At 38.9% G+C, this 21,660-nt stretch overlaps 1 protein-coding gene across 12 annotated transcripts in view; it reads left to right on the top strand.

Annotated features, from left to right (window-relative positions):
* PTPN13 (protein tyrosine phosphatase non-receptor type 13) overlaps positions 1-21,413 on the top strand; it is a 186,926-nt gene extending 165,513 nt beyond the window's left edge. For 6 of the 12 annotated variants that reach the window (XM_073340604.1, XM_073340596.1, XM_073340601.1 and 3 more), the window contains 12 exons: positions 1,644-1,705; positions 2,791-2,947; positions 3,323-3,460; positions 5,007-5,098; positions 6,669-6,724; positions 9,073-9,176; positions 10,039-10,187; positions 13,176-13,266; positions 15,890-16,227; positions 17,031-17,246; positions 19,461-19,523; positions 20,610-21,413. In XM_073340604.1, coding sequence (XP_073196705.1) covers positions 1,644-1,705; positions 2,791-2,947; positions 3,323-3,460; positions 5,007-5,098; positions 6,669-6,724; positions 9,073-9,176; positions 10,039-10,187; positions 13,176-13,266; positions 15,890-16,227; positions 17,031-17,246; positions 19,461-19,523; positions 20,610-20,690 — 1,547 coding nt within the window. In that variant the 3' untranslated portion in view covers positions 20,691-21,413. Of the gene's footprint in view, positions 1-1,643; positions 1,706-2,790; positions 2,948-3,322; positions 3,461-5,006; positions 5,099-6,668; positions 6,725-9,072; positions 9,177-10,038; positions 10,188-13,175; positions 13,267-14,811; positions 14,911-15,889; positions 16,228-17,030; positions 17,247-19,460; positions 19,524-20,609 lie in introns of those variants that run through there. The other 6 variants (XM_073340600.1, XM_073340608.1, XM_073340602.1 and 3 more) reach the window with 5 other exon arrangements.
* Positions 21,414-21,660: the final 247 nt, after the last annotated feature.

The raw sequence follows: 21,660 nt of genomic DNA on the forward strand, positions 1-21,660 counted from the left end.
TTTGCATAAGGACATGGATAAGAGACAATACAGAATGTCACAGATTCTGAGAAATAGAATAGAACCATTTAAACATAATGGAGTGTTCTGTACTCAGCTTTAGAAAATTCTTGGATTAGGTGATATATAGGCATTGTTACATACAACACAAATAATTTGGTGCTTCCAGTGGTATTGTTTACATATCACTTTGCCTATGGAGGAAAGTTGAATCAGTTTCTGCTCTCCCTTATTCCTTTGTTAGTCTTGTTTTTTTAATTTCATATCTTTGATAGGTTTTGTATAGTCTTCTGGGCTACCAAAGATCTCCATTTAATTGATGGGCAAATTTTGATAATACCTGAACACTTTGTTTACTCAAAGAATTATACTCGAAATCTTCTTACTATGTTTCACACAAGATAACTATTTCTGTTATTCATCAATCAGCTCAGAATGCGCACACAATTTGATGCAGATCTTTTAATCAGGCAATGAATAAGAACACAGCTCTTACACCCACTGAAAAAAGTACAGTGTGATATTAAGTTTTGTAATGGTCAAATAACACTTTCCACAGTATTATCATTTATTTCTTAATTGCGAAAGTGTGTTTGGAGCTGTTCTAGCTGCAAAGTGTTACTCTAGTAGTGTGACATAGGAATTGTCAGACTGGGTCAGACCAATGGTCCATCGAGCCTTGTATCCACTCTCCAACATTGTCCCATAACAGAGCTTCAGGGGGAATCTATAGAACAGGGCAGTTGGAGTGATCCACCCTAGCTTCTGGCAGTCAGAGGTTTAGAGTCGCCCTGAACATGAGGTTACATCACTGTTAATAAATGACCAATTAAAGAGAAAGGAGAGGTTAATATCTTGCACTAGATTTTTGTTGTTTCATATCCCCCATCTCTTATCTAGACATTGTCTCTTTAGAGCTTGGTCCTGAAAACACTACTACGAGCAGTCTCATTGACTTGGGTATACACTACATCCAGAGATACGTGTTTGCAGGGACGTGCCCTTAGATTTTAAACCTTTGGAGGTGGGAGCTTTACAATATTCCTCTAAAGTGACACATTTGCACCTGGTGCCATATAATTCATATTGTACTGGTATTACTATTTATCAACAGTGGTCGTTTTGGAGACTTGGTTATTTATTATACCATTATGGTCTCTTATTTCTCCTAACTCTGCAAACATAATGTTATTTTAAAATGCTGTCATTCAGATATGAGTGTAGTTAAGTACCCCACTATTCCACCATTCAGTTAGGTTCAGTTATTCTTTTTAATAACTGTCAGCAGAAGCAAGTATATTACATTTCATAACAAATGATAAATATTTTTATTTACTGCCAAACAACTTTTTTTCATAATAACAATGAAGAGTCTGGTGGCACCTTAAAGACTAACACATTTGTTTGGGCACAAGCTTAAAAAAAACACTTCATGGAGACTCCATGCATCTGAAGAAGTAGGTTTTCTACCCATGAAAGCTTATGCCCAAATAAATCTGTTAGTCTTTAAGGTGCCACCAGACTCCTCGTTGTTTTTGTGGATACAGACTAACATGGCTACCCCTCTGATACTTTTTTCATAATGTGCTCACTACAAACGTTTTGTTATTTAAAGCGTTATCGATTTGTTCTTTTTTGTTTAGGCCATCCCCATGGAGATCACTATGGCAAAACAGAAACAGCACCTGATGTTTATGTCCCCAAGGTAAATAAAATGAAGCAACCATATTTAACACAGCTGCTTTATATTCCTTTGCAAAATTTCTGTATCTTAAACTGTGCAGTTACAGCGCTGTCACTTGATCTGAATCAATAAGTGCATAAGCTTTTGGAATTATTTTTCCAATGCCCAGAACTGCATTTAAGGAAAGAAGACTGGTCTTGTGGCCAAGGCACAGGGCTGTAACTCAGAAATCTGGATTCTGTTCCTAGCCCCTCACAATGCTTGTGTGTTACATTGGCCAAGTAATTTAATCTCTCTCTGCTTCCATTTTCTCTTCTGAGAAATGGAGGTAATGCTCACCTCCCTCACAGAGGTACAAGTGATGTGAAGCTAAGATCATTAATGTTTGAGAGTGTTGGATGGAGAACACAATATAAATGCAAAGTATTCTATCCCTCACAATTATTTCTTAGGCTTTGTCTACACTACACAGCTTTTAGCGTCATGTCTGTGTCGCCACAGCCGTACCGCTAAAAGTCGTGCAGTGTAGCCGCTGTTTGTCGGCTCTCCTGCTGACAAAAAACTTCCACCCTCAACGAGCAAGGTTAGCTTTGTCGGCCGGAGAGTGCTCCTGCTGACAACGCACTGTTCACACTGGCACTTGTTACAGCAAAACTTTTGTCTTTCGGTGGACATGGGGGCTAACACCCCTGAAAGACAAAAGTTTTGTCATGCATTTGCCAGTGTAGACATAGCCTCAGTCTGAGGGACAAGAAGAGGAAAGTAATTGCAGCAGCACTGCTCTCTTGGTAGGCTGTTCCACAATCTCCACTGATCTCCACTGTCAGGAAGTTCCCCCTTACATTCAGGCTTAATTTTCATTTTTCTTAATTTTGTTTGTAAGTTATAGTACAGTTACATTGTCAATTTAAAAAAATGTCAAGCATAAGTTACCAATAAGATTAAATCGTGTTTTCTTAATGGAGTAGGAGGCATGAAAAGGCTGCATTTCTGTGCCTGCACTCCTGAGTAGTACCCTATGCTCTGTTAGAATGGGGCTGTTAGAGGAACAAACAACAAGCCCTTAAAAAAAGAAAACTAACGTATCCTACTTTTTGGTTTGTTAGGTTAATGGGGAAAGCGTGATAGGAGTTTCTCATGCAAATGCAGTAAGCAGTATTCATCAGGCAAAAGGGCTAATGAACTTCACTGATTCTAGAAACATGCCCTCCAGTGGTTTTACAAATCAGATATCCGATTTTTCCAAGAACAGTGATCACTCAGGTAAGGAGCAGGGATTTGAATATCTGTGTACTCCTCAGTTCAAGAGTGGGAGAGCGAGTAGGCAATAAAGATTTCAAAATAAAAGACCATTTTAACTTCTTGAACATCTTAAATTTGACATTCATTTCTATAATGTGTTTTTCTGGTCCTGTATTCTCTCCTAAACGAGTTATTTGCCAAGAGAAGGAGAAGTGGAGTCATGGGATCAGAGTTGGAATTCTGTAGCATAGTCAAGGAAGGAGCGTCAATAATTATTAGTATCTTAGAGAATATATAGAATATCCGCTTGATGCCCCATTTTTGTCATTCACTTCCTTTATAAGCATTAATCTTTTTATATTCCTTTCCCCCATGTTGGTTGTTTTATTTTTCTAGAAACTGAGATACTGGAGGATGACTATTTTGATGAGGATGACCACAATGACGTTGTCCAGTATCTGTTGAATGTTGTAGACGAGGAAGCCCAGAACCTCTTAAATCGCAATAATGCAACCAAAGGTGACCATCTGCCAGGTACCATAAGCCATCAAAAAGCTAAACCCAGGAAATGAACACTGAATGGGCTTTTGGTTAGCTAACAGAAGGTGGTGGAATGGAAGTAGCTTGCAAACTGAATTTTTCCAATTAAAGGGATGGTGCGTCTAATAAGAGGATCTTTCTGTGAAGTCCGGGTTTTGTAAATCTGGTCTTTATTTTAAATAATTTTGGGGTATGCATTAGTACCTGCAATTGTTTGTGGGTAGAACTGATTATGTTTAGATGTCTTGGTTTGCAGGTGTAGTCAGGCACCCAAATTACATCCCTGGTGGTTACAAAATTGTGAGAGCAATTTTTGAAAAATATAAAATTTTTTTTTCTTTGCAAATCTGCTCCTTTAATTTTCAGCCAATTTTATAGTTTCCTTTCTTCCTAGTGCTGCAAGAGTCAGCACTCCCTTTTCGTTACTGCTCTATCTTCACAAAAGAATAATCACCGTCAACTGAAATGAGCATGATTATGGGAACAGTGGTTGCTAATTGCTCATGTGAGGTATCACTGGGGGCTTGCACATAGTTCAGTGAATTAAAGCAAACTCTGGTGGCTGTTACTGTGGTCACCAGATTTGAGACACCACTCACCAGTTTATAACTATTTTAACCCTTGTCCTTCTGCTCCTTCCTGAACTTGCTGGCCTATTTTCATCTATTAACATTCTCTTAAAACTATAGACTCAGAGCCTCTGCTGGTGTAAATCTGTGTGGTTCCATTACTGCCAAACTTACACCCGCTGGGATCTGACCCATTGTATACAGCAGTACGGCTGGTGTGCTAAACCTGAGAGATGTAGCAGCAGTGACATAGCTAAAGTAGGTCAGATTTTATCCTGTTCAATTTTATGATGGCTCATTAATATAGGAAGTAACTAGAATCCAGGTGTAGACCTAGTCCTACTGTGAGTGAGACTCATGTTGCTGGGTTAAGATCTTGCCATCCTTTTATAGTAGGTACATTAGCTCAAAACTGATACAAATAACCATGTTTTTCCACTGAACGCATCCGATGAAGTGAGCTGTAGCTCACGAAAGCTCATGCTCAAATAAATTGGTTTGTCTCTAAGGTGCCACAAGTACTCCTTTTCTTTTTGCATGTAGTTAAACTACATTTAAACAACCCCAAATTTTGATTCTGTGCCAAGAATGATGAAGTACGATGGCCTGATTAATATTTATGTCAAGGCCCCTTTACACCCCTCTGGCAATGTAAAGGGAACTTTACTGGGTGCCAGTGCAGTTTGTGCCCACTTTAAGGCTGCTTTACACTGCCAAAGTGGTATAAAGGACTTTTAGTGTAAATGAGAATCAGGCCCGTAATCTACCATTAGTCCTATGGTCTGCAGTGACAGTGAAGAGTTGTTAAGAATGAATGTCAGGTCTCGTACACTTAGAACCAATTTTTTTCTGGTTTCTTAGCTGCAGGCACTATTTTTCTTATTATATTTGAATGGAAATATGAGCATTTTCACTTAACCTACCCATAACATCACTTCTGTATAGCTCTGTCTTCCAATGTATTTCTCCAGCAGGTTCTTTAGAGACCAATGGGAAGCTGGCAGAAGAAAAAGCTGAAGACACAGACTGTGATGGGTCATCTTTGCCTGAAGACTTTCCAGAGGTAAAATGAAAAGATATTGGCAGTGTCTTTATTTGCCGATTTCCTAGACTATTTACATTGACTTCTCGTTCCCTCGATCACACTGAATTTGTGGAAATAATTTCATCAACATTTTAAATTTAACTGTCACTGCCATTTGATTGGCCTCCAGAAAACAGTGTTTATAAACCAAGAGTATGGAAATAGTTTTTGAAATACTGTATAATAATTAAATTGTGAGAAATTAACCATGCAAGAGAACAAACCAGAAAATTTATGTTTGCTGTTCCTGGCAGGAAGCAATGAAAGCCAACAGTTTTTAAAAGTGTAATGATAATAAAATGCCAATACAATGCTATTTCAATCATTCTAGCCAGAAAGCTTCCTCAGTTCATAGAAGGTTAGGAAAAATCAGAGCATTTCAAATATTTTGCAGAGTATCTGTAAAGAGTCCAAATCTGAGGCTCCTTCACCTTTCTGCTCAGAAAAACTAATGTTCACAAACAGATTCTGTACCACCTTCACTCTACACTTCCCCATGTTGTCCTATGTTGCATCAGTTAATAGATGTCCAGACTCCACAGCAAATGTATCCAGTTTATAGAATCCCCCTATCCAGTGTACACTCATTGTTTGTACTTCCGGCCCAGGTACAACTGTGACTCAACACCAGGGCCCTTGATCTGTAACCTCTCTGTAGGGGATCTAAAAGAGAGACTCCCCTTGGCTAAGGCACCAGCAGCTGGGCTAAGTTAGTCTCAGTTGTGAGTCGCTCTTGACATTTTTTACACTTACACTGCCTGGGCTCTGTTAATCAAAAAATAAAATTAAAAAGCTCCTTACCTCTCTTGAGTATTCTACTTCTATTCATGCATATGCAACATATTTCATTTGGGGAAAAACTCACAGGTGCTCTGTCCTTTCGCTTTCTGTTTGATGTATGGGTACGGGTATAGGCTGACTTGGCAGGGGATTGTCACTGAGTTATATGTTGAGCAGAGCCACAAGCAGATTTTCCGCCTGATGGAATTTGAGCTCTGCATTGTTTCGGAAGTGAGTATGCTGAACATTTGATTATGTGTAGAACTAGAGCCAGGCCATCTCTCCTTCCTAGTCCTAGTCTTCACTATGGTTATACTGGCAAGCCCTCCAAGTGTAGATGCAGCTTATATCACCAAAAGTGTTTTCCCCAGTATAGCGTACACCAGTTCTCTGGAGAAAATAAGATGTACACACACTAGGGCTTTTGGCAAAAAAAAAAAAAAAAATCACACCCCTAACCAACATTACTAGCACAGAGAGACTGAAGCTGGAAGAAGAGCCGGGGAGGGGCTCTAGGCTGGGATATGATTTTACTTCTCCAACTGCTCCACATTCCCCAGTGCAGAGGCTGAATGTTTGGGGATTTTGTGGTTGGGTGGATTTCCTGGAAGAATAGAGATTGTCAGTGCATAATGCTTTCAGTGTGGTACCCTGGACAAATACTTAATTTACTTGTTAACATTGTTCTGGTTTATAAAATAAAAGTGTGCTTGTTGTACAGTCCCCTTCCAACATAACTCACTATACTTTGAAATGCTTCCTTCACTAGCCGACACAAATAAATGGTTGTGAAGAACATTGTGAAGACAAAGTAGTGCCTGAAAGGTGAGATTTTTTAAGTGGAATTTAAGAGTAACATAATTTTTACAGCTCGGTGAAGTGAGGGAAGATAAAGCACAAGCAAACCCCAAACCCCGTGTATATATATATCTGTCTGTTGACATGTTGATATAAGATGGCTTTGTGTCTGTTCATGTTATCTGAGAGGTCATGATATTATTTAGTGCTATAGAACCTGATGTCAAGTGGGGTGTTCAAGGCCATCAGTCGTGAATTATGAACAGTACAAATTTGCTGTAGGACTCTATTTTGCTTCTCAACTACTGGAACATAATTAGGATGAAAAAATATTCAGATCCTGGCTTGCATAGTCCCCCAGTTGCCTCCACATTATGCCAGCAATGTCCCTCTGCCATGTACATTGGCCAAACCAGACAGTCTGTATGCAAAAGAATAAATGGACACAAATCTGACATCAGGAATCATAACATTCAAAAACTGGTAGGGGAACACTTCAACCTCTCTGGCCACTCAGTAAAAGATCTAAGGGTGGCAATTTTGCAACAGAAAAGCTTCAAAAACAGACTCCAGTGAGAAACTGCTGAGCTTGAATTAATATGCAAAGTAGATACCATTAACATGGGTTTGAATAGAGACTGGGAGTGGCTGGGTCATTACACATATTGAATCTATTTCCCTAAGTTAAAAGAAAAGGAGTACTTGTGGCACCTTAGAGACTAACCAATTTATTTGAGCATAAGCTTTCATGAGCTACAGCTCACTTCATCGGATGCTCATGCTCAAATAAATTGGTTAGTCTCTAAGGTGCCACAAGTACTCCTTTTCTTTTTGCGAATACAGACTAACACGGCTGTTACTCTGTTCCCTAAGTTAAGTATCCTCACACCTTCTTGTCAACTGTCTAAATGGGCCATCTTGATGATCACTACAAAAGTTTTTTTCTCCTGCCGATAATAGCTCATCTTAATTAATTGGCCTCTTACAGTTTGTATGGCAACTTCCACCTTCTCTGTATGTATCTATATATATCTTCTTACTATATGTTCCATTCTATGCATCCGATGAAGTGGGCCGTAGCCCACAAAAGCTTATGCTCAAATACATTTTTAGTCTCTAAGGTGCCACAAGTACTCCTGTTCTTTTTGCTGATACAGACTAACATGGCTGCAACGCTGAAACTTTTCATCTGTAGATCGCTTGTTTGAATCCAGCCCAGGACAGCAGTGTTTGAAAGTTGCTTCTTTCTGACTGTGATTTAACTGACTGAATGAACAGACATTTCCGTGTGGGAATGCATCCCCATCAATATCACCATCAAAACTGCTAGTAGCTGCCACCTTCCGTAGTCCAAAGTCCAGACAGGCTTATGGTGGTCCTTGCCAAACTGGATTGAGGTGTCCTGCTCTGAGAATGTGAGGAATCTGCACTGCGGATATTTTGTGGAGAAATGTTTTAGCTACGTAGGTTCTTATTCCACAAGCATCACCATGGTATCTGAGTCCCTTGCAGACATGCATACAATAACCTAACAGCAAAGGTTCCTCCTCTGTTCTTCTCCTGCTAGTCTTAAATGAGAGAATCTTCAGTCATGACTCAAGCATAATAAAGTAAAATATAACAAAGGCAGCTACACTGTGTTGCTATGAGGAAAACTTCAGAAAACTTAACTGCTTAATGGCTGTTTTTCTCAAATAAATCCAGACTTCAGTTTATTTTTGTATAATCATTTTGCCTGCAAAGATACAGATCAAACTAGAAAGTCATTGGTATGTGTGAATGGGTGTAAAACATGTCTGTATGTATCATATAATTACATTTGTAACATGCGCGCACACTCACACACATAGTTGCATGAGCAAACGTAATTCTGGCATTTCTCAATATTTGGGCACTTGATGTTGCAACTTTCGTGCTCTTTAATGTAGCTTTTTGTTTGCAGTATGTGTGTTATAGATAATATGTCATTTAAATTGACTTCAGTAAGGCTAAAAAATAATTAGAAGCTAAGGCTTCTGTCTTCAAGGAACAACAATAAGAATTGGTCCAGAAAATATCCTTTTTGAGTTTCTCTCTTTTTAAGAAAGTTCCCTACATTTGAATTATGTAATATGATTCATAATCTCTGTGTATTACATTAATAGCTATCATCATGGAATTAAACCTCTTATTTTGGTTGAATCTATGGAATACATGAAATATTTATTTCTTCTTATTGTCGTTTATAAATTTGATCTAAATTTAAGAATTCTGCACTTTTCTAAACGATCTCATGTGTTGTAGGGTCTTCTGTTTACAGAAAATGTTCATATTTAAAATGGAAATGTATTGTTCTGATAGGAAGTGAGAAACCTTTACATTCTTTGCTTTTCTAGGTCACCTCAACAACCTCTGGTGGGACAAGCAGATGAAGATGAAATTACATGGGGAAGTGATGAACTCCCTATTGAATCAATAAATCAGGAACATCGAACTAAAGGCAAGGACTTGAACAAATAAACAATCAGTGGAAAATGAGGATTACAATAATGTAATCATGTCAGAAATGTATTTGAACATGTTCTGAATATTGTTAAGGTCCCAGTCCTGAGAAGAGCAGTCAATGGGAAATCAGGATGCTCAAGAGCTCATCGGAGTGGATCATAATAATTCAAGCTTGTAAACCCTTTTTCACGCAAGGGTGTAATCCCACTGATTCACTGAATGCTCATCTGAGCAAGGGATTGCAGAATTGAGCCCATAGTCAGAGCTGCAGCCAGTTCCCTTCCATAATAGCTATTTTACGAAAGCTGCAAGGACATATGGTGAAATGTGCAATTGGACTGAGATCCTATAGGCATCTATTGAGTGCTGACTCCACACTCTAAATTCCCACCATTTTCCTCATTACTTCGGGTCTGATTTTGCCATTTTTACTGAAGTCAATGGACCTACTCCCAGAATAAGGTTCTGCGCAACATGAGTAAGGGTGGCAGAACTGGGTGTCTATCTTTAGCATCTTGAATATGTTCAGGAATATGTTCCATTATCTGAATTCATATTCATAAATCATATCTATGGCATGTGTGCTTCAAAGTGCTTTTTAACTTAGGAAAAATAAACTTCAACATAAACTATTCTAGTAAACTTTTTGTATGATTCAGTGGTCACAAGATATTTTTTAACTCATGTCAAGGAAACTTTGATTATTAACAAGTTGTGTGGTGTTTGAAAGAATAAAGAATGACGTGCTTTTCTAAACCAAGATTTTTTGAAAAACTTTAATGCAGTTAACACATCTTACGCTTTTATCATTAGCTGTTTTTATATGTGCACATAAATCAATCTTCTTCTGCTGCTAGATTGCCTTTTAGTGACAAATGAAGAGCTCTCTGCACTCCCAATTGTCAGAGTGCTTCCTTCAGGCAAATATACTGGAGCCAAATTGAAGTCAGTCATCCGAATGTTACGTGGACTACTGGAACAAGGAATTCCTTCCAAGGAGATTGAGGTAAACAAACACAGGCTATTTTCAGTCCTTTTGTAAACCTCTTTTAAATATGAATCATGCAATGAAAATACTCTTCACTGGGGCAGTGTGAAGCAGGTAGAAACGTAGGACTTGATTCTGCACGGCCAAAGCAAAAGAAAGGAAAGAATACTTTTCCTCCCCTCTGTTTCAGTTTAACTACATTAACTAGACTGAGCTATATTGGCTTTGGATCTAGAAATGTGATTGAGACTTGCCTGTTTCTTCAAATCCATTAATAATAATACTAATTAATAATTATTTTTTAACCAGCACTTAAGATGACAGGTTTCAGAGTAGCAGCCATGTTAGTCTGTATCCACAAAAAGAAAAGGAGGACTTGTGGCACCTTAGAGACTAGCAAGTTTATTTGAGCATAAGCTTTCGTGAGCTACAGCTCACTTCATCGAATGCATTCAGTGGAAAATACAGTGGGGAGATTTATATACACAGAGAACATGAAACAATGGGTGTTACCATACACACTGTAAGGAGAGTGATCACTTAAGGTGAGCTATTACCAGCAGGAGAGAGAAAAGCCCTTTTGTAGTGATAATCAAGGTGGGCCATTTCCAGCAGTTGACAAGAACATCTGAGGTGGAAAATGTAATGACCTCTGCAAAATCCAGCTGACACGATTAAAACATGAATCTCTACTCTTGTTAAAATTGTTAATATGTTACCAAATATTAAAACTTCCAGGACAAGATTTCAAAGTAATTACAAGAAGATAGGGTTTGGTTTTTTTGGTTTTTTTTGCAAGGCTGCATGCCTTACTCCCATATGGTGTGACTGTAAATTGTAACTACATGGGGATCGAATACTTGATAATGGACTCTTCAGTTTAGCAGAGAAAGGTATAACAAGATCCAATGGCAGGAAGTTGTAGCTAAACACTTTCATACTAGAAATGAGGTGTACATTTTTAATCATGCGGTTAATTAACCATTAGAACAGTTTACCAAGGGTCATGGTGGATTCTCCATCATTGGCAATTTTAAAGTCAAGATTGGATGTTTTACAAAAAAATATTCTTTAGTTCAAAAGGAATTATTTTGGGGAAATTATATGGCCTGTATTACACATAGGTCAGACTAGATAATCACACAATGGTCCCTTTGGCCTTGGAATCTATGAATCTATAGGTTTCAGAGTAGTAGCCATGTTAGTCTGTATCCACAAAAAGAAAAGGAGGACTTGTGGCACCTTAGAGACTAACAAATTTATTTGAGCAGAAGCTTTTGTGAGCTACAGCTCACTTCATCGGCTGCATTCAGTGGAAAATACAGTGGGGAGATTTATATACCCAGAGAAGATGAAACAATGGGTGTGTTTCATGTTCTCTGTGTATATAAATCTTCCCACTGTATTAGATGACAGTATTTGGTGTGTATTGATGACCTCTTCATCATCTGGACCCATGGAAAAGAAGCCCTTGAGGAATTCCACCATGATTTCAACAATTTCCATCCCACCATTAACCTCAGCCTGGACCAGTCCAAACAAGAGATCCACTTCCTGGACACTATGGTGCTAAGAAGCAATGGTCACATAAACATAAACACCACCCTATACCGGAAACCTACTGACCGCTATTCCTACCTACATGCCTCCAGCTTTCACCCAGATCACACCACACGATCCATTGTCTACAGCCAAGCTCTACGATACAACCGCATTTGCTCCAACCCCTCAGACAGAGACAAACACCTACAAGATCTCTATCAAGCATTCTTACAACTACAATACCCACCTGCTGAAGTGAAGAAACAGATTGACAGAACCAGAAGAGTACCCAGAAGTCACCTACTACAGGACAGGCCCAACAAAGAAAATAACAGAATGCCACTAGCCATCACCTTCAGCCCCCAACTAAAACCTCTCCAACGCATCATCAAGGATCTACAACCTATCCTGAAGGACGACCCATCACTTTCACAGATCTTGGCAGACAGGCCAGTCCTTGCTTACAGACAGCCCCCCAACCTGAAGCAAATACTCACCAGCAACCACATACCACACAACAGAACCACTAACCCAGGAACCTATCCTTGCAACAAAGCCCATTGCCAACTGTGTCCACATATCTATTCAGGGGACACCATCATAGGGCCTAATTGCATTAGCCACGCTATCAGATGCTCGTTCACCTGCACATCTATCAATGTGATATATGCCATCATGTGCCAGCAATGCCCCTCTGCCATGTACATTGGTCAAACTGGACAGTCTCTACGTAAAAGAATAATTGTACACAAATCAAATGTCAAGAATTATAACATTCATAAACCAGTTGGAGAACACTTCAGTGTCTCTGGTCACTCGATTACAGACCTAAAAGTCGCAATATTACAACAAAAAGACTTCAAAAACAGACTCCAACGAGAGACTGCTGAATTGGAATTAATTTGCAAACTGGATACAATTAACTTAGACTTGAATAGAGACTGGGAGTGGATGGGTCATTTACACAAAGTAAAAGTATTTCCCCATGTTTATTCCCCCCTCCCCGCCTCCCACTGTTCCTCAGACGTTCTTGTCAACTGCTGGAAACGGCCCACCTTGATTATCACTACAAAAGGTTTTCTTTCCTCTTCCTCCCTCTTCCCCCCCACCCCCTGCTGGTATTAGCCCATCTTAAGTGATCAGTCTCCTTACAGTGTGTATGATAACACCCATTGTTTCATGTTCTCTGTGTATATAAATCTCCCCACTGTATTTTCCACTGAATGCATCCAATGAAGTGAGCTGTAGCTCACGAAAGCTTATGCTCAAATAAATTGGTTAGTCAGGTAAGGTGCCACAAGTACTCCTTTTCTTTTTGCGATTACAGACTAACACGGCTGCTACTCTGAAACCTGTCATTTCTATATGTGTCTAATAGATACTGTTAGTCATTTGACAGTTAAAAATTGATGACATTTTGTTTATCCCAGCAGTTATTAATATGAACTGACTATCTGTTTATAGAACCTGCAAGACTTAAAGCCTTTGGATCAGTGTTTGGTTGGACAAACTAAAGAGAACAGGAGGAAGAACAGATATAAAAATATACTTCCCTGTAAGTCCTAAGTAATCTGATGATAAACTTTTATGTTGATTTCACCAGAAAAGCAGTGTGGTCTGGTGGCTTTGACATCAGACTGGTAAGTCCTGACTCCTATTCCCAGTTCTTCTGTTGAGTTAGTGTGTGACTGGACAGACCATTAAACCTCTTTGCACCTATTGTCCCTATCTGTAACAAAGAGATAATGCTGCTTGCCCACCCTTTTAAAGCACTTTGCGATATGTGGATGAAAATCATTCCATGAGTGCACCTGCTTGTTATTTTATGCCTCCCATCCTTTCCCTCCACTCTCACATAAAACTTTAATTCTATTTAAGCAGCAGATCCTGTTTGTCACATACGATAGACATAAACATAGGAGGACAGACCGTGCTCTTAGTTATACCACTGTAAATCTGGAGTGCAAAAGTATAATAATTAATATTAATATACTGTATCAATCTCACTATAAAAGAATTATGTTTATATTCCGTTAGTTACATATGCAGGAGACGTAAAGTCTGAGTCTAGAACTGGGAGCCAGAAAGTCTTGAGTTCTAATTTCTGCTCTGACAGAGTCTCTCTGAAACCGTGGGTAAGACACTATCGGTTCGTCTACACTTTGAGCTGAGGATGTGATTCCCAGCTTGAGGAGACATATTTGTGCTAACTCATAGCTGTGACAGGGGGAGGGGCAAGCTTCCCCAAGTGTGTATCTAGGGTCTCTGACGGACATGCACTTGGGGCAATAGCCCATCTCGCTGCTTGCACTGCTGAGGCCACATTCTCATTTTAGTGATCTAACCTGATAAGAGCTAGCGTGAGCATGTTTCCTGGAGCTGGGAATCTCACCCCCAGCTCTGACTGTAAACATACCCACAGAGCCTGATTTCTAGGAATGCTGAAAGCCCAGAACTTCAGTTCTTGTCCGTGACAACAGCAAAGGCTCTGCACCGCTGATAATCAGATTCTTAACCTCGCTGCCTCTTTTTCCTTATGTGATGTGGAGTTAATACTTTTTTCAAATAGGATGTTGTGATGATTCATTAATATTTGTGAGATGAAAAGTACTCCATAAGTGTTTACATGACCTAGGTTTAATTGTGGGTATATGGACCAGGGCTGTCGATTAATCGCAGTTAACTCACGCGATTAACTAAAAAAAATTAACTGTGATTAAAAAAATTAATCGCATTTATAACCATAGAATACCAATTTACATTTATTAAATATTTTGGATGTTTTTCTACATTTTCAAATGTATTGATTTCTATTATAACACAGAATACAAAGTGTACAGTGCTCACTTGTTGTTTTTTATTACAAATATTTGCACTGTAAAAATGATAAAAGAAATAGTATTTTTCAATTCACCTCATACAAGTACTGTAGAGCAATCTCTTTATCATGAAAGTGTAACTTACAAATGTAGATATATATTTTTTTTGTTACATAACTGCACTCAAAAACAAAACAATGCAAAACTTTAGAGCCTACGAGTCTACTCAGTCCTACTTCTTGTTCAGCCAATTGTTAAGACAAACAAATTTACATTTACAGGAGATACTGCTGACTGCTTCTTATTTACAATGTCACCTGCAAGTGAGAACAGGCTTTCGCATGGCACTTGTGTAGCGGACATAGCAAGGTATTTACATACCAGGTATGCTAAACATTCATATGCCCCTTCATGCTTCGGCCAACATTCCAGAGGACATGCTTCCACGCTGATGACGCTCGTTTAAAAAATAATGCATTAATTAAATTTGTGACTGAACTCCTTGGAGGATAATTGTTTGTCTCCTGCTCTGTTTTACCTGCATTCTGCATATATTTCATGTTGTAGCAGTCTCAGATGATGACCCAGCACATGTTCGTTTTAGAACACTTTCACAGCAGATTTGACAAAACGCAAAGAAGGTACCTATGTGAGATTTCTAAAGATAGATACAGCACTGGACCCAGAGCAGAACCCATCGTCAGCATGGACATGTATTCTGGAATGGTGATTGAAGCATAAAGGGACTTATGAATCTTTAGCGCATCTGGCACGTAAATATCTTGCAATGCCAGCTACAACACTGCCATGAGAATGCCTGTTCTCACTTTCAAGTGACATTGTAAACAAGACGTGGGCAGCATTATCTTCTGCAAATTGTAACTAAACTTGTTTGTCTGAGTGATTGGCTGAAGTAGGACTGAGTGGACTTGTAGGTTCTAAAGTTTTGCATTGTTTTATTTTTGAATGAAGTTATTTTTTGTACATAATTCTACATTTGTAAGTTCAACTTTCATGATAAAGAGATTGCACTACAGTACTTGTATTAGGTGAATTGAAAAATACTATTTCTTTTGTTTTTTACAGTGCAAATATTTGTAATAAAAATAAATATAAAGTGAGCACTGTACACTTTCTATTCTGTGTTGTAATTGAAATTAATATATTTGAAATTGTAGAAAACATCCACAAATATTTAAATATATGGTATTCTATTATTTTTAACAGTGCGATTATTTGTGTGATTAATCGTGGCAAATATTTTTTAACCGCACGATTAATCGCGATTTTTTTTAATCGCTTGACAGCCCTAGTATGGACATATATAATTAAAATATGTTTTCTATGTTGGGATTGCAGATGATACCACTAGAGTGTCCCTAGGAACTGAAGGTGGATACATCAATGCCAGCTTCATTAGAATGCCCGTGGGGAATGAAGAATTTGTCTACATTGCATGTCAAGGACCACTCCCTACTACAGTAGCAGACTTCTGGCAAATGACTTGGGAACAAAAGTGTACTGTAATAGCCATGATGACCCAGGAAGTAGAAGGAGAAAAGATAAAATGCCAGCGCTATTGGCCCGATGTACTTGGCAAAACTATCATGGTCAATGACCGACTCCGGCTGGCCCTTGTGAGATTGCAACAGTTGAAAGGCTTTGTCATTAGAGTGCTGGAGCTAGAAGATATTCAAGTAAGTGAATCAAGTCAGTCTACATTCTGTGGGTTTCTGGGGTGATTGGGCAGGTTCCTTTTTTGTTTGCTTGGCATGGATCCCTTCAGTCCAGCCAGAGCTGGTCTAAACTTCCGCATCCTGAAAAAACCACAGGATTACTTTTTTTAAAAATCTTTTTTGTCCTTATTTCTTCTGACTATTATGATTGGGCCACTCTTCCTCCATGTAGGAATTTGAGTGAGCAACTTCTTTCACCACTGGAATAAAATTCTGCATAAGCTAGGTGGAGACTTTTTCAGCAGGTAGCATTTCTCCAGTGCTCAAGGACATCACCTCACAATGCTAATGTGCCTCTATAAGAGCAGGTCAGGACATGGCCCCATATATGCGTTACTGATAATGCCTTAGCTTTAGAAACAGAAAGATTTATTAAAATTAAATTCGTTTGTAGGGTCAGCTTCCTGGATGGATGACTTTGTGCTAGTAATGCAGCTAGGACAATGAAACTAAACTGGTCACTTTCACCTTTGCGCATAGTCCATGTCCTTTGCTCTCAAGCTCTAATACACTCTCATCAGGCTTATTTTCCACACATGGCAGGAAAAGGTTGAAATTCAAACAAATTCAGGTTTGTAATCATGTCCGGCATTGTAAAAATTGTTCTGTTCACAAACCCTAAATTTTGGGTCACTATTAATTGGCAAGTCTCCCTTCACAGTGAGCTGTTTGGCCACAGAATGTTCTTAGGCCAGTCTTACAACTTCTGGCAGTCTGCTTTGCCATTTCTGCCTATATTTGTTCTGTCTCTTTTAAAACCTTAGACTGGTGAATTACGGCGTGTTTCTCATCTGAATTTCACTGCCTGGCCAGACCATGACACACCATCTCAACCAGACGACCTGCTCACTTTCATCTCCTACATGCGGCACATCCATAAATCGGGACCTATCATCACTCACTGCAGTGCAGGCATTGGACGTTCAGGGACACTTATTTGTATCGATGTCGTTCTAGGATTAATCAGCAAGGATCTTGATGTGAGTACCCAGAGGATAGATTGAACTGTGCTTTTCACTCAGTGAACTGTGAGCCCTAGGAGCTATTTGGTTATTTTACTAGTGTGCAACTATTTTGAATCAAGGACTCTGGTTATACCTTAACCTGATTTATGAGGTATACGGTATAAAACAGCAATAATTGTGAAAAGCAGAAATATGGAGCACAAGAAAAAAATCTAAAAACACTTGATCTTCCTAGGTTTCAGAGCCTGAGCTCCAGCCTGAGTCGCGACTTCCAAGTGCTGTCTGTGCAGCTATTTTTAGAGCATGAGCGTGAGCCCCTGTAGCCCAGGTCTGTCGACTGGGACTGGGAGACTCCCTCGAGCTCCAGAACACGGTGTAGACATACCCTTATAGGGTTAGAAGGACAAGGCCAAAATTTACAGATCAGCAAAGTAAGAAAAACGCTGCTTGAGAACTTTGAGAGTGGTGTAAGGACATTTACTTTGTATATTTTCACATGTGATGCAGACAATTTGTTTCAGTGGTTATGAAGCTTTTTTTGAATCTCAATATCTGTTGTCATGAAATAACTATTGTCTGATACCCCCACGTAACTTCCTGTGACTGTGAATTTAAATCAATAAAAATAGAAAAATATTCATAAGCCCCATCATTTTGCACAACTGTGAAAATGTAAATAAACATATTAAAAGCTTAAAAATAAACATGGATACTATCCATCAAAATTGTAAAAAAATATAATTCTGACAAGCCTAGTTATTTAGTGACTGTAGTAATTCTTTATCCTAAATGAATTAAATACTCACATTTCTTCTTACGAGTGTTTTTATAAAATGTGCTTTAGTCAACATTAAACGATCTAATACTCTCGTTTTTAAGAAACTCCCTGATTTTACTCTGAGATGTGGGTCTGTTTGAACACTTTACACTGTAACATTTAAATATTTGATTTAATTGCATTATGAAACAGAAAACATGCAAAAAGAAAAGGAGGACTTGTGGCACCTTAGAGACTAACCAATTTATTAGAGCATAAGCTTTCGTGAGCTACAGCTCACTTCTTCAGATGCATATCGTGGAAACTGCAGCAGGCTTTATATATACACAGAGAATATGAAACAATACCTATTCCTACCCCACTGTCCTGCTGGTAATAGCTTATCTAAAGTGATTTCCAGCACAAATCCAGGTTTTCTCACCCTCCACCCCCCCACACAAATTCACTCTCCTGCTGGTGATAGCCCATCCAAAGTGATAACTCTTTACACAATGTGCATGACAATTAAGCTGGGCTATTTCCTGCATAAATCCAGGTTCTCACATCCCCCCCACCCCCATACACACACAAACTCACTCTCCTGCTGGTAATAGCTCATCCAAACTGACCACTCTTCAAGTTAAAATCCAAGTTAAACCAGAACATCAGTGCTTTTTCATAAACAGTTTGGACATTTTGTGGCAGCTATGATAAATACAATCAGAAGCTGTGGAATGCAGTAGTTAGCAACCTTTTATCCAAACAAAGGAGGCTGCAATAAAGCAAAACCAAAATAGGTCACTGTTCCAGCTCCTATGCCTGAACCTAAGTCAGTGATGTGGTAAAAGAGCTTTTGTAACAGAATTTAGGATGCCATGCCATGCTTCACAGAGATTATGTACTCCTTGTCCACCGGAGGGCACTAGCAACCTCATTTTAAAGTCGTCCCATCCACCAATTCATGGAGCAATCGCTTTCCTATTTCTTGGTGTAAAATAAAGTGTATTGGCAGCACATTAGAGCCCAATCCAGCAAAGCATGTAAGCACATGCTTAATTTTGAGCACTTTTATAGTTCCATGGAAGTCAAAGGGAGTGTATACATACTTAAAATTGAGCCCATACTTAGTGCTTTGCTTGATTAGGGCCAGAGTGTGCAGCACCCTGGCAGACTTAGCTTTAGTAGAATAAAGACTGGGGAGTATAAGGGTGTGCTGACCAGGTAAAATGAAAGGTAAAAGAAAAGTAGATGATGTACTCAGATCTCACGTATTTATTGCACTCGTACAGGCTCTACTGTATGCTTTCCATATACTGTACTGTATGTCCATAACTTGGTGGATTTACTGGCATTTGACTGCCTACTAGACGAAAGTGAAAATTCCCTGCTGTGCCACAGGTGTATTTTCCTGTATATAATGTGGTTTTGTTATAACCTCTCACTTGTTGCTACCGTCTATTTGCTTTTGGCAGTTTGACATCTCTGATTTGGTGCGTACAATGAGACTACAGAGACATGGAATGGTTCAGACGGAGGTATGTCTACCTTGGTTTATCAAGTTGTGCTTTAATAAAGATTTTGAACTGAATTTCTGATCTCTCAACAAATTGTGATAAGCATATAGATTGTGCTAGATGTCTGGATTAGGAAATATTGTAGAATTACTTACTTTGTACCCCATAAACTCAACCTCAGTGTTGCTGGAGTGAAATCAAATGCTAATATAGGGACAGAATTCATAATAATGCATGTACTTTTGGATATGCTTCACCACGTGCAAATACAAGGGCATGCAAACATAAATCTGGCAAGTATAAGTGTGTGCAAATTTACATGTAGTGAACTGTGTTAATCTATGAAAGATCTGACATCGTCTCATTTGAGAATTCTTGCATTAAACCCCTTATTCCATTCTGAGAAACACTTATTTTACTCCAACTGGAAGTAATAGCATATTAGTGTCTTTTTACCTATTCTAAGGCTAAAAAAAGCAACTGCATTTTATCTGCTGCTGTTATCCATAGCAGTATGGTAATTGGATGGATGGCTTTTCGGACGGAAAGGTTGAAAAAGCCTCCTAACCTGAACCTAGAGAAGACAGTGAATACAAAATCAGGGAGTTCTCAACCCTTATTTAATAAAAAATACAGAATTATCCAGAAATAGCCCCAAACCCTGTGGTATCCTCATTGTAAACTGGGAGGTTGCATCACAGACCTGGGTTCTATTCCCAGCTGTGCCACTGACCTGCTGTGTGACCTTGGTCCCATCACTTCACTTCTTGGTGCTTCCCTTTCCTCATTTGTAAGCTGCTCTGAGGTCTGCAGATGACAGGCCCTATATAAGGACAAAGTGATGGTGGGATTAGGAATCAAACTAAATATTAACCAGGAGGTGAATCCACATGAAGTACACTTGAAAACTGAGCAGCCCATTCTTCACCCCCTTGTTCTCTTTAAACATTGTCTCATAACATTCACTCATCACACTCTCTCGTTAATAACGTATATGAAACCGTATTCAAGTCAGGAACTCCGCCACCTGTGAAGTACAGGTAGAGGCACCTTGTTTAGCGAGTGTGAACATTTTGATTAACGTGTTTATGATTCTTCCTCTCACAGGATCAGTACGTTTTCTGCTATCAGGTTGTCCTCTATGTCCTGAAACATCTCCAAGCTGAAGAACAGAAGAGAGGCAAATAAAATACCAGCGCCCGCAGTGCTTTTTTAATTTAAAAAAAAAAAAAGGCAACAGAAGCAGAGGCTCCTGCGTATTTTGTTGGTTCTGCCAATATTATTCCAGTCCTTTTCTTCGTTCTCTGTCAGCCATCTCTTCCGCGCAGTCTGTCCTTCAGGCCACTTATAGTACATGGTGAAGGGCAAGACAAGGCAGTACCACTACGCCCCTCCGTAGTGCTGGGGTTCCTTGTGTACCAGGAAAAGGAATATTTAATAAAGTTGCATTTTTGCAGCTTCCTTACTCTTTGATAAATTACTGAAGTAAAAACGTTTTAATTAAAAATTTCAATAATGCCTTCTGTGGGTATGCAACTATTTTTTAGCATTTGTTTCTGCCGCAGTGGGAGGAGGGTGGGAAAATAAGGCAGTATTTTATCCTGGTGGACTTTCCTACAGGGACATTTTATTAGTCTATTTTAAAAGCTTGTTTATAGCAGATCTCTCTTTTTCAGCATTTTGATGTAGTAGAGCGATTTTATAGGGGATACTTGAAATCAGTGTTTAAGCTTTACAAGACGCCTGTTAGCCTAGAAAAGAGCAGTGAATGTTTACTGTAAGTATCACAGTTTATATTGTTTACTTCATAAGCCTGTCATGTATATATTTATATACTTTTACACACAAAAAAAGCTGAATTATCAGGTGCCTAAACTTATAACTGATTAGGCATTTCCACTGTGTAAATAAAAATACACTTTAAAATGTATGTAGGTGTGTTTTCTGTCCATGTTTTCTGTCCTTACACTGCAATCTTCACTGTGCTATCTGAGCACCTTATGTGTCAAATGAAATGGACCTATGCCTTTTATCTTACTTTCCATTTCTTCCCCTGCCCAATGCTAGTGTGTGTTTAGTTGTTGGAGGTTTAAAACAACAACATATACTTAGTATGGAACAGTACTCTGTGTAACCTGTGCTGATGAGATGTACTAAC

This window comes from Lepidochelys kempii, chromosome 4 (assembly GCF_965140265.1).
Source record: "Lepidochelys kempii isolate rLepKem1 chromosome 4, rLepKem1.hap2, whole genome shotgun sequence".
Taxonomy (NCBI): Eukaryota; Metazoa; Chordata; order Testudines; family Cheloniidae; genus Lepidochelys; species Lepidochelys kempii.